This window comes from Caretta caretta, chromosome 5, assembly GCF_965140235.1.
Source record: "Caretta caretta isolate rCarCar2 chromosome 5, rCarCar1.hap1, whole genome shotgun sequence".
Classification (NCBI taxonomy): domain Eukaryota; kingdom Metazoa; phylum Chordata; order Testudines; family Cheloniidae; genus Caretta; species Caretta caretta.
This window is the reverse complement of record NC_134210.1, coordinates 100,180,250-100,193,005: the sequence shown is the minus strand read 5'-3', so window position 1 is coordinate 100,193,005 and position 12,756 is coordinate 100,180,250. Positions and strand designations below refer to the sequence as shown.

Below are 12,756 nucleotides of genomic sequence, written 5' to 3'. Positions count from 1 at the left end.
TGTGGATGATATTGTGGTGTTAGTCATGTGTATCAAGTAGCACTGAGGCATTGTTTTTTTGGGGCAGTATGTGAAGATTTTATACTATTAAATCTGTACTTGATGCAGTTGTATGGAAGAGGTCAATGTTTGACATACTATCCCAGGGCAAAATATACAACCACCACCCACAGAAAAGGCATTACATTGCCAGAACAAGCAATACCTCATACACCAATAACACCCTTCTGTAAAGGCTGTGCTGTGCTTGGGGGCATGTGCATGTGCTAATAATCATTATTAGTCTTCCCCCCCATAGAGAGGGGAAAAAACCTCTCTCTCTGGGATGAATTCAAAGAGAATAATTCTTCAAACAACATGCTATTTACAGATCTTTTCAATTAGCTGCTTATTTAATGTTTCCTTTAGCTTGTCAAACTGTAGTTTCATGTAGGCATCAAGGGCTCTGCCTTGAGACTTGTGGAGGATTTTCTGTGAAGTGCTGATTGATCTCAGCCTCCATTCAACAGTGGTTGAGGGCACTCAGCACTTATCAGGATCAGGAAATAAACAAAGTGCTTTTAAAATTCTGTTGGGCGAGGCCATGAATTGATTTATGTGCATGCATTGATTTCAAGCTACGATAGTCCGGCAGGATACAAAGCCTAATTCATAACTTGGCCCTATAAAGACTCCAGATCAGTAACAAAATAAACACCTATAATCAGTTGCTATAGCACATGAAGGATGCTGAGGAATAGCTGTGCAGGAAGAATAATCTTGCTCTATCACATTGACAGAAATGTCCCAAAAGCGTATTTTGTACCATACTTCAGGGAAATCGAAAGCTTAGCCCAAACTCTGGCTACATTTATCCTGTTTTTCTAATTACAAAAAAAAAAAAAAAAAAAAAAGGATTTTCACCTAAAAAAAAATCCAGCTTTAATTATCTGACCAAAGAGGATTTCTCCAGCCTCCTTTAATATAGACCGCCTCTCTGAGGATTTAGAATGCCATTAATACAGCCCTGTCAGTTTATGCCGTAGAGTATGATGGACTATTAGACTTAGTATGACAACAGCTCTCCACCCCCTTTCATGCCACAGGAATTACATACACATGGGTGTTTGGTTTTCCCCATACAGGTTTCCAAAGGCTTCCTGCCTATGCCTGTTGTGTTGGAGTCAGCTGCCTTTACATGACAACTCAATATTAATTTTGTGTGGCACTCCATGGGCAGCTAACCTGCTATAATCAACCATACCTCTCAACCTTCAGATCTGCCTGAAATAATTAAATTGTGTGACGAATGACCCAAATATGGAACACCTGTGTTTTGTTGCACATCACACCAGTACTGACTGTTTACAATGGTTTAAACTATACAATAGGATTATTTTCATTTCTTTTTAAACAAATGGATTAAAATGGATTTTATTTAGGAAGCAAACAAGAAAAACAGAAATTCTACTATATACAACCATAAGAACCATGCAGATCACCAGCGTAGCCCTCTACCACTTGAACAAGATGCGTCACCGTCCATGTGGGCCAGCTTTGGGGGCAAAGTGACACACAACTATTTGCAAGTCAACAGTAGGATGGTGGGGAATCAGAATTAATTGATTCTGTTCTTGCCCCTGGGAGAGAAGCATGGTTTAGTGGTTGAAGATAGGTTAGCCAAGTACATAGATTTGGTATGTTCATTCTGAAAGGCAACACAGCTTAGCCTTGGGTCGATTGTCGTATATACCTGAGTTTTATTCCTAGTTCTACTGGGTGTGATCTTGTCCAAATCTCAGTTAACTTATTCGTGAGATGGGGAGAATAATACTTGTCTCCCTCTAGGTAGGCTAAGGGAGAGATCTGAGGACATGCTCAATAATAATGGCTATGAAGTGCATAGAAATATGAACTGCAGGCAGTGCAAGAGGTAACCTTAGAACTCATAGTCTCCTAGCTCCCAGTCCAGGGCAGCCTCCCCTAAGCCAAAGGTCATTTTTCCTGTCTCTGATGTATGGACCATCACCTGCTTTGGTGTTGCTATGGAAGAGGGTGTTTCGCTTGAAATGCACCACAAAATCTGCGCTCCTTGAGAAGTCTGTGATCATATACTTACAAATAGCAAGCAAAACACCCTGTGCTTCAATTTGTGGTCTGAAATGTCCAATCTATGTGACAGAGGTGTCTACAGCAACACAATGAGATGTGCAGGTCCAGTGTGAGCATATGCTACAGAAACACACCCTAGGGATAGTGAGAAGCATGGAGGCACAGGTGGAATGATTCCAGTACCACAGAAGTCTCTCATGCTGTGAAACACAGTAATCTGTGACTAGGTGCGCTACACTGCATGACTGTGTTTAAAAGAGATTATATTAAAATAAAATTAACACAATTAGCATTCTCTTTAGAGAATAAATATACATGCTCATACTGGCATAAGAAAACATCAAAGTTCTATTCAGCCATTTAAAAATAGAGTTTGATAAATGCATTTATTTTGTATAATTTAAGGCAGAATTAGATCATGACAAACATTTTCAAAACAGAGTTGCAATGTTTGTTTAAGATTGTGTGCTTATGTTTGTGCATGCTATGGCCCTGATTCAGCATAGTACTTAAGCATGTTAAGTGTTTTGCTGATTCAAGGCCTTTTACTACAACTGCATGTGTATACTAGGTGACTGCACATACACATGACTAGTTGGATACCTAGCTACAAATTAAATGAAGGTAGGACATTGAGCATAGATCTCAGAGCTATGATTTTAACATTTTGGCTCTTCAGGGCCCAGCTCTAATTTCAGTTACACATGTGCAACTTCACTAAATTTTAGGACACTGGATCCTGACATCAGTAGAAACAGTTATTTTTTGCATCCTTTGTTTCTTCTTTCATAATCCCCTCCTATGCTTATTTTCCCTTTCCATGTTCACTTTTGCAGCTTCCTGTACAAGCCTTTCCTCTTAGCTCCCCAGCCCTTCCTCTTTCCTGGCCAGCTCATCACATGAGAGCAAACAGCTGTAACCCACATCTCTGAGTGTTTCAGGCCTAAAGCATCTGCAGAATTTAGGCCTAGGGCTATGTTTACTCCAAGGTCCATTTCTCTAATATAATTACACCAGACATGACATGGGCATTACTAATTTTTAATGCGCATTCGGCTAAGGGCTTGTGAAAGGACAGTTGCAAATCTCCTCCCCCATCTGCCATCCCAAAAGAGAGAGGGAAGGGTACTACTTAGTAGCAAAAACAATTTCTGTATAAAAGCTTTTCTTTTAAAAATGGATAAAGTCTCTACAATTCAAGGTATGTTAGAAAGATCTTCTTAATGGGCACCTATAGTCATGTTTCTCAAGATGAAGACAAAAATATGAATATTAAGTAATGAATAATATTTTTTGTGAATCTCCAGAAATCTGAAATGTACTTATATCCTCATCCTTATGAATAACTAGGTGCTTTTCCCATCTTAATAATACTTCAAATTCCACAGAGCTTTCCATCAAGGATCTTCAAGCACTTTATAACCATTAATTAATTAATTAAACACTAAACAACTTTGTCAGCTAGGTATTTATTATCCTCATTCACCAAATGGAGAAACTGAAGCATAGAGAGGATAAGTGATTTGCCTAAGGCTGCACAGTGATTCAGAGGCAGAGAAAGCACTAAAATCTGTGAGTCCTGATTATCACATCTTTGCTTTAGTCACTAGGGAAAAAAACCTGTCAGGGAACTGCAACAATACCTCATTATTTTAAATGATTGTTTTAGCATTAATAGATAGTATTGTTCTGATACGGAATCATAGAAATGTAGGGCTGGAAGGGACATTGTCCAGCACCCTGAGATACGGGAGGACCAAGTAAACCATGTTCTTGTATTTTACTTTTTGTCCTGGGTTGTGCTAAAACATTTCCTCCAAATATCTATATTCTTCTAGTCATCTTGCTCCAATAAGAACAATAGTGTAGCAGCTGGCATTCCTGAACAGTGAGAATGCCTTTCCCCAATTAGACTAAGTCCTTGCTCACTCTCTTCCCACCTTGTTGGCATAGCCGTGGCAGACCACCATCCAATACCAATGCCCAATACCAGACTTCCTTTAACCCCTGGTTGGGGATTTGAGATCAGAATTCTCCCTCTCCACTAGAGAATTCTATATAAAGGATATAATTTTTTGTTACATTCTCTAAGGTGATTCAAAATCCTGTAAAGACTTGTTAGGTATGACTCTCCTCGTGCATATACTGACCATACACTGAAGTAACCCCACTCTAATTACTGGCATTACTCAAGTGTTAATGAGAGGAGAATCAGGTTCCATCACTGTCTATTACAATTCTATGGGATTTTTCCATAAAGGGATGTAGGGAGCAGAAAGAATCCAGATTGATTTTTAGTTCTCAGCTTGCTTTTGAAATGCTGTCAGTTGGAAAGAAAATCTTGTTTTGATCTATACACTAAGCAAATTTTACATAGAAGAGAATGAGCCAACATACAGGGGTTGCCATTAACAAGTCAATATCTGTCAACAGCAATCACAGTGATTCCATATTCTAAGTCCAGGAAGAATGTTGTGTTGGATTTTAATGGTGACTGCTGTCCATCAAGATGTCATTTTACAGTTACTATCTGACCACATATAAGAGTACCTACCAAACTCACCCTTTGTTTATAGAACAGGCACACTATAGACAACAGCATCACAAGCTTTCCTTTGATGTTGTCTCTACACCCCCCCCCAACTTGTTTTTTTCTGGAGGGATGGGTTCTAGGGGTGAGAAGACGATTCATTCTTTGTGGCAATTCAGTCTGTGGGTTCTCTGCTCAGATTTCCAATAAGGGTACCAATTAGTGCAAATTGCCGTGGTAGATTTTATGATGAGGACACTTGAAATGCACTGAAATGCACTGACTAATCAGCAGTTGATTGGGAGTCACTATCAATCAATGCCAGTCTGAGCTGGATTAGAAATGGCAACCTAAAAGTGAAATTCTATTACCAATTCCCTGTCTCATCCAGCCTGTCCTTCTGCAATAAACAAGATTGTGTCTATCTGAGAGAAACTGCTTTTTAGTTTCAATTTTATCTTTTTATTTAACTTGTTTTAAAATTTGAATATGTTTTAAACATAATCTTAGAAGTTTTGCTCTATTTCTTTTCCTTTATGATTAGGGCCCTACCAAATTCACGGCCATGAAAAATGCGTCACTGACCATGAAATCCGGTCTTTTATGTGCTTTTACCCTAGATTATACAGATTTCATGGGGGAGACCAGAGTTTCTCAGACTGGGGCTCCTGACCCAAAAGGAAGTTGCGGGAGGGGTCACAAGGCTATTGTTGGGGGTGGGGGATCGCAGTTTTGCCACCCTTACTGCTACACTGCCTTCAGAACTGGGTAGCTGGAGAGCAGCAGCTGTTGGGCCGGCACCCAGCTCAGAAGGTGGTGCCCTGCCAGCAGCAGCGCAGAAATAAGGGTAGCAATACCATACCAGGCCACCCTTACTTCTCTGCTGCTGCTGGCAGTGGCTCTGCCTTCAGAGCTGGGCTCCCGGCCACCAGCTGCTGCTCTCTAGCTGCTCAGCTCTGAAGGCAGCGCCGCCGCCAGCAGCAGCAGAGAAGTAAGGGTAGCAGCACCGCCACGCCCCTTACAATAATGTTGCAACCCCACCCCCTAACTTCTTTTTGGGTCAGGACTCCTACAATTACAATACCATGAAATTTCAGATTTAAATAGCGGAAATTATGAAATTTATTATTTAAAAACTTCTATGACCATGAAATTGACCAAAATGGACTGTAAATTTAGTAGGGCCCCTATTTATGATTGATTGCTAGCCAATAATCGATATGAGTGTAGTATTTATATACTGCATATGTAATAGCGATTACCACTGGGTTATATATTAACTCCCAGAAGTGAGGATATAACTGTCCCCACTTTTGAGTACCTAGTGAGATTCAGTGTCCACAGTGCATTGTTGAGCATCTATAAACATTTCAACTCAGAGAATTTTTTTTCACATGAAATGAATGCAGGCATTTATTGATATATATAAACACATACAGTCCATGCAGTAAATTGGAAAAATATGACTACTTAGTGTTTTAAGAGTGTAGTATTTTGAGATAAAATTAAAAATAAGAGATCTACTGGATGGACAGGCTGCCAGTTGATGAGGTGGATCTGGCCAGCCTTACAACATGCTTCACAAATCCACAGAAAGAGATAAAAGAAAACATTTTTTTTTAGAGTAACATACACTTTTTGTACATTTCTCAAATAGACACGAGTAATCTTGAGAATGCAGCTCCATTGTGTAACATGTCAGAGATCAGCACTCTGGCAGAATCTGGAATTCATGGCCAAAATACAAATATTAAAAAAATATAAAAATAATCTGAGCAAGCCTTTCAATGTAATATGAAGAGGAAAGTAAAACCACAGGTTGTGAAATCTGATTACATTTTAGAGGTGGCACAACAGCTTTTAGGACAAGCTTCGAATCACATTTGAGAAAGTACAGTCACTCTAAATAGAATACAGTGGCTGATTTAGCTTAGAACAGTGTGGAGAATATATAGCAGTAAATTTCCAAACAGTGAAAAAAGAACAGTATAAAAAAAAAAAACACAGTTGTGTGTCAGTTAATCAGTGCATTCTTCACTCTATTCCATGTATATATTTTGTGATGTACTGAAAAACACTGAAAGAGTGTGGCAGACTCTAATACCCTGCACAGTCTCAGTCTCTCTCTCAGAGAAAGAAGTAGGGGCTGCTCTTAGAGTTTCTAAGAAGGACCTCATCTGTCAAAACCCCTAATTTCCTCAGCAGAGGGACAAAACAACTCCTTTTATACCTGGTTGGAATTAAGATAATGCACCTGCCTTCATGACTCAGTAATTACCCTGCACTTTTATGCAAGGTTTAAGAACTGGACATCAGGATGATTCATTAGATTAGCCCTGGATCCCTATGCAAGGACAAAGAGTCTGCCAGCCTGTTACAGATACCCAACAGCCATACTCCACTCATGTTAAAATAATCTCTCTCCGATTGCAGGTTCTAAACTACAATCAGCACTTCATTAAAAAAAAATCCTTTTATCCAGCCAGATTGCCGCACTTGTTGCACTATTCTAGTTTCTTAGTACAACATCAATAAATGGCCACTTGTAGTGGGACAGATAGAATTCCATTTGTAAAGGTGAGCCACAGTTTAAAGGGATAATATCAGCCCCCAATTATTATACCGTTGGAACTAAAATGGATTTCTGGAGGAAAAAAAAGATGGAACCAAGTGGAAAGGTAAATACAGGGAGAAATTCTCTGGGTTTCAGGCTATTTATTTGCTTGAATGCCATGTTGCCTTTGAGAACATAATGGAGGGGTAGTCATAAAAGGAGACTATTTACATTTGGCATAGAGTTCCATGGACATGATGGAGAAGGAATGTAAATAGGGCTCTCTGAGTCATCTTTCATGGAGCACACAGTCTACATCTAAAGGGCATTAAAGGGGATGAATGGTGATGCAGATATGTTTATTATTTCCGGATCTAAACAATCTAGGGAAAGTCAAAACACCATTGTAAATTCTTCAATGTTGAATGAGCACAAGATATATCATGGAAGCACACTCCTTGCTTAAGGCTGTACCTAGTATTTAAATTGATATATTTATATAGATTCAATAGGCTCTCTCTACTATTAGTAGACATACTGTATTAATTTGTAAGTGCTTCCAAGACCTATGCACATTTAAGCAGAAAAGAAGGGGTTGAGCGTCTCTAGCATGTCAGTGTTTGTTAAAAAGATGGTTCTTAGCTTTTTCCATTCCTCACACTGCATCATTTCACATGATCACTTATCTCCTTTGCCATACTACGCCTGGTGGCACCAGGAGGTTTAATTTAAATAGAAAACTGGCATTTTCCAGATTGCCAGCCAAAAAAATCCTTAGGAGAAAGTATCAGAAATGGTGGCTTCCATTCTATTTGCACTGAACTGAGAACATACTCACCTCTCAATAAATAAAATTTTAGTAATATATCCACCATCCACAAATGGTCACATCACATGATTTAACGTAAGGGTGATAGCGGTGAACAGGTCCCATTGAAAGCAAAACTCAATGGATCAAATCCTCAGCTAGTGTAAGTCAGTGTAACTCCATTCAGTTCAGTACAGCTATGCTGACTTTTACCAGCTGAAGAGCTCTCTCAGTATTTTCAGACTGGATCCTCAATACCAAGTTGAGCAAAACTGGTGCATTCATTCCAAAATCAAACCAATGGATGGAAAAGGAGTGGAGTGCTGTGTCCTACATATACCAATGAACTCTTCATGGATACCTAGATTTTCTTCACCCCAACACCCTTAAGCATTTAAAAAGAATCAATCACTTATAAAAGTTGTGTGTGTGTGTGTGTGTATATATATATATATATATATAATTAAATAAAAGATAAAATTTAGCAGTACAGAAATTGGTACCCCGAAATTGGTATTAGCAGCTACTAGTAATAGCTTGTCTGTGAATATCTTCTTCAATGAACGAGTCCCCTGTCTCAAGCCATTTATTGAGAACATACAAATGATCTTGTAAGACATCATCTGATCAAAACTGGAGTATGAGAATCATAAACACGCTTACGGTCTATCTGGTCTGCAAACACTTCCCCATAGATCATCCAATAGGGCATGTAAAAAATGTTCTTTGCCAGCTTCCATGAAGGCTCTTCATTGGGGAAAAGAATTGCCTGCCTTGCAACGCCAAAGCTCATCAGAACCACCAACATAATGATGACAAAATACATCATGTCTATCATCTAAAGGGCGCAGGAGGAAGAAACAGAGATAAAGGAAACAAATTAGAGAAAATTATTTGGGTATTATGTTTCAACCTTGATATAATGAAAAAACTGTAAAGTTTAAGGATGCAATTTTGCACATATGGGCTGGAGTTTTCAAAGGTGGTGAGTGGGGACGTTGCGTGCTTGGTTTGGCCGAGTTCATTTTCAGTGGGATTTTCAAAGCTTGTTATGAGTGTGTTTGCAGGTTTGAAATTACAAGCTACTGTCTGGCTACATGGGCTGCCTGCAACTACTACAAGTTCACTGATGTCTGCTCAGCCCAGTTTGGGCCACACTTGCAAGATGAAGCACCACTCTTATGCTACAGGTGGCATCTACAAAAACGAGGGGCAGCCATGGGCACAGTCATCTATTTAGCTAGCAGCAGGCATTGTCCCAGGGGAAAGGAAGTGAGGCTGCAGCTACCGTAAGGATTCAACCTCTCTTGGTCACACAGGAGTAGTGAGCGGCAGAACAGCTCATTGCAACATAATGGACAGGCACAGTGGTGACCAATGAGATAGGAAGTCTGTGACACTGGAAGGACTAGAGACCAGCATGTTTGGAGGTGACCAGCCGAGGTCAGAGGACTCAGGGGAGGGTGAATTTTCAAAAGATAACAGGCAAATATCCTAGGGGGCTCAGCCCTATACATCTCCCCTCTGCAGTGTCTCATTAGCATACGCAAATCGCTCATTACTACATGATTATAATATCTGCACATTCAGGGAAATGCTTAGGAAAAAGGGATATCCTCAGTGCCCCAAAACCCACACATCAGGCCCAGGAGGTACTGGATAGGATCTTAGGCATGAGGTTGGGGACAGATGTTGCACTGGCAGTAGGGATGAGAACCCCAAGAAAGGATATTAAAGGAAGAGTAACCCTTGCGAATGCCTAGACTATCTATCATAGGTGCTATGTAAACTGAAAAAATAAATAAATATAATAAATTAACTAACAACATATTGTGGTATGAAAAATATGGGGAAACTGCTGCAGAGAGAAAACACATGGAGACCAAGCTGGAGCATGCTATCCCTTGTCCCCTCCAACTCAAGCACTGATTTCAGGCAGATGTACCAAAATGTCAGGGAAGTAACCAAATAACGTTGACAATTATCTTTGATGTTACCATAAGAGAACCTTTTAACCTTCTGATATATTGTTTACCAGCAATCATGATGTTTGGGGCTCTTGTTGCTAGAAATAAGAGTTCAATTGTTTTTGTCTCATCCACAAGCAAGATGATATCTCATCTGTAGGCTCAGCCCTCTCAATCTGCGTGATCTAAAACTCAAAGAAGTTGATAGGAGTCTTTCTTTTACTGGGGATTGGATTAGGGTGTGTTTGTCTGATGTGCCAAATTACAATTGCTAGTTTAACTTGATTGTTCACTCATAGTAACTGTTTAATTGTCTAGCTGAAAAAGCTTAGTTAGCTGACAAAACATGAATTGTTCCTGTATCAATATATTTATTTAATAGATTTATAAATATATAAAAGTTTAGCCCCACAGCAATTTCTAACTTGCTGACAAATGAAATACAGTTTGGATGTTAGTGTGTGTATGGAAAAGTGTCTGATACACTTCTTAATCTCATGACACCATGTCAGAGACATTTCATCCTACCTGCAAATGAAAAGTACATAATTATATCATAATATAAAAATCAAAGAGCTAGATTTTAATGTGCGCATTCAGTCACTGAAATAAGAAGGTAATGGCAAATCCAGACATTTCAAAGGCACCATCCTCTTTGTTTTAATACCTCTAGTGCCCCCTTCCATTCCTGATTTAATTTCAGCATGCACAGATTTATGCACTGTTTTTAATGAATCTAGTGGCAACACATCACCATTTATCCTATGGCAGCACCTAAAGGCCCCAGTGGCGATCGGTGCCTTACTCTGATGCATTGAAATTAATGAAATACTTGAGGGAGTAAGGTCAAAGACTTGCCCCTTGTCTGAAGAGTCTAAAACCTTGCTTATGATTTAAAATTCCACATAAATATAAATAGGATGATGGTACAGCTTATACGACGTATAGGCCTTTTGGAAAATACAGTAGCTGTGATTAGGCTTGCTTGGTAGAGACATGTTTAATCACGTAGATCCTTCACATGCTTTGCTGTACTTCCCAAGCACATGAAATGAAAGAGGAGATTAGATAGAACCTAGAGAACGAAAACGAAATGTGATTTAAATAAAATTTAGTCAGTGAACCAAATACAGCCTGGAGCAAGCAACTGCACGTAAGTATATGCGTGATATAAATGGGGCTGTCAGTTACACACTGGGTATAAGGTGGCCAGAAAATGGGTGAAAGTGGCAAATTTGTGCAACTCACACCAATTGGGCGTTCATTGTATGGGCAAAATGGTCAAAAATGCTGAGTGCATGGAAACAGGGATAAAGTATAAAAATCAAATAGCAGAAGGGCATAAGATAAACCAGTCCCCCGACTGTAACTTAATGCCTTCCCCAGTGCTCCAAGGGCTAAGTGGGCACAACTCCCAATGCCTGCAATGGGTGTCGAATCCATTTATGGCAGGGATGAATTTGGCCTCACAGAATACCAAAGCAGTGGGAGGTTACACTCCTTGTGCACATGCAGGGATATCACAGAGGTGCAAATTACATTATTTTGCTACATACACCCATTTGCAGGCCCTGCTACCCCCAAGGTGCAACATACGTCACCATTCATGTCACTGCTGAATTGGACTCAGTGACCTTAATGTCAATTCATCATAATGCTGACTGCTACTGCCTCAGCTAGTAGGGGTCTGGCAATTTGTCCAGTAGCAAATTGGTCTTCAAGCTGCCTTTGCTCAGCAGATGGGTAAAAAATGTGGCTGTGTATGGTACCAGTGACAAACAGAGGAATACATGGCTGTTTTGACATTCTTTTGTAGTTTCATATGAGACAGGCAGTTTGAGCTGCAATGCCAGTATACATCATCACAAGGAGGGATTACAGTCTGGGACAAACTAGACTGAGGTGGGCAGGAGCTATTGCAATGGTTTCTGTCTGATCTTTTCCTCTCTCCTCTCTGTCTGGAAGCCTGTTTTCTCCTTTCAGTAATCTGCAGCAGCAGTTGCTGATATCTTGAGCGTTTTCTATTTCGACTTTGCAGTTCTGGGAGGTCTCTCCATTCACTGTCCTGTAATCATGGTTCCCTTGGCTCCCTTGAAGGATTCCATAGACTCTCTAAGGACTTTCTGCAGGAAAAACTACTTTTCAACAGTTTCTGTTATGGTCTCTCTTTTTTCCTTAAAATGGGCCTTTCCCTTTGATTCTTTGCTATCAGTTCAGACCCTAACAAGCTAACACACTAAAGAGAGGGTGAATTGGTTATTTTGGTGACTCTGGGAGGAAGAGCGCCAGTATTTTGCACTGGTGTATCCTAAGTCTAGGGGTCTCTGGCACTCATTGCCTTGAAGTACAGGGTTCTACATGCTTCCCCTAATCTAAGGCCCAGGAGTGAGTCTCGCTCTTAGCTGCACAGAGGAGAGGGCAGGTATTGTCCCCGTCGGTACAAGGAGAGATGGACGTTATACTGTAGTTTACAGACTGGGTCTGCTGCTGAAAGTATAAAGTGTTCTCCATGGCAGATTCAATAGGCAAAAGACTACTTCTGAACCATAATGTGGATGTTATTAGGTTTACTGAGTATTGCCCTCATATTAATCAGGCAATATTAATATTTGTGTTATTTGGTAAATTTAATATTCAATTGACCCATCTCTGCTATGTGTAAGTGATATTTTAATATTGATTTTTAAACATATAGTCTAAACATTTGAAACACATAATGGGGCCTAATTTTGAAAAATGGAAACCAGAGGTCTACACAAAACATGAGCATGTAAATCAGATATATGTGCACTTAAGAGGCTAGTTA

At 39.8% G+C, this 12,756-nt stretch overlaps 1 protein-coding gene and 1 long non-coding RNA gene across 15 annotated transcripts in view; one reads left to right on the top strand and one right to left on the bottom strand.

The window, feature by feature from the left end:
* Positions 1-12,756, bottom strand: part of TRPM3 (transient receptor potential cation channel subfamily M member 3) — a 618,857-nt gene that overhangs the window by 17,976 nt on the left and 588,125 nt on the right. For all 14 annotated transcript variants that reach the window (XM_075128732.1, XM_075128737.1, XM_075128735.1 and 11 more), the window contains one exon: positions 8,647-8,821. In XM_075128732.1, coding sequence (XP_074984833.1) covers positions 8,647-8,821 — 175 coding nt within the window. The remainder of the gene's footprint in view (positions 1-8,646; positions 8,822-12,756) is intronic.
* LOC125636774 (uncharacterized) overlaps positions 1-12,756 on the top strand; it is a 135,660-nt gene that overhangs the window by 61,763 nt on the left and 61,141 nt on the right. The gene's annotated exons all lie outside the window — the stretch shown is intronic.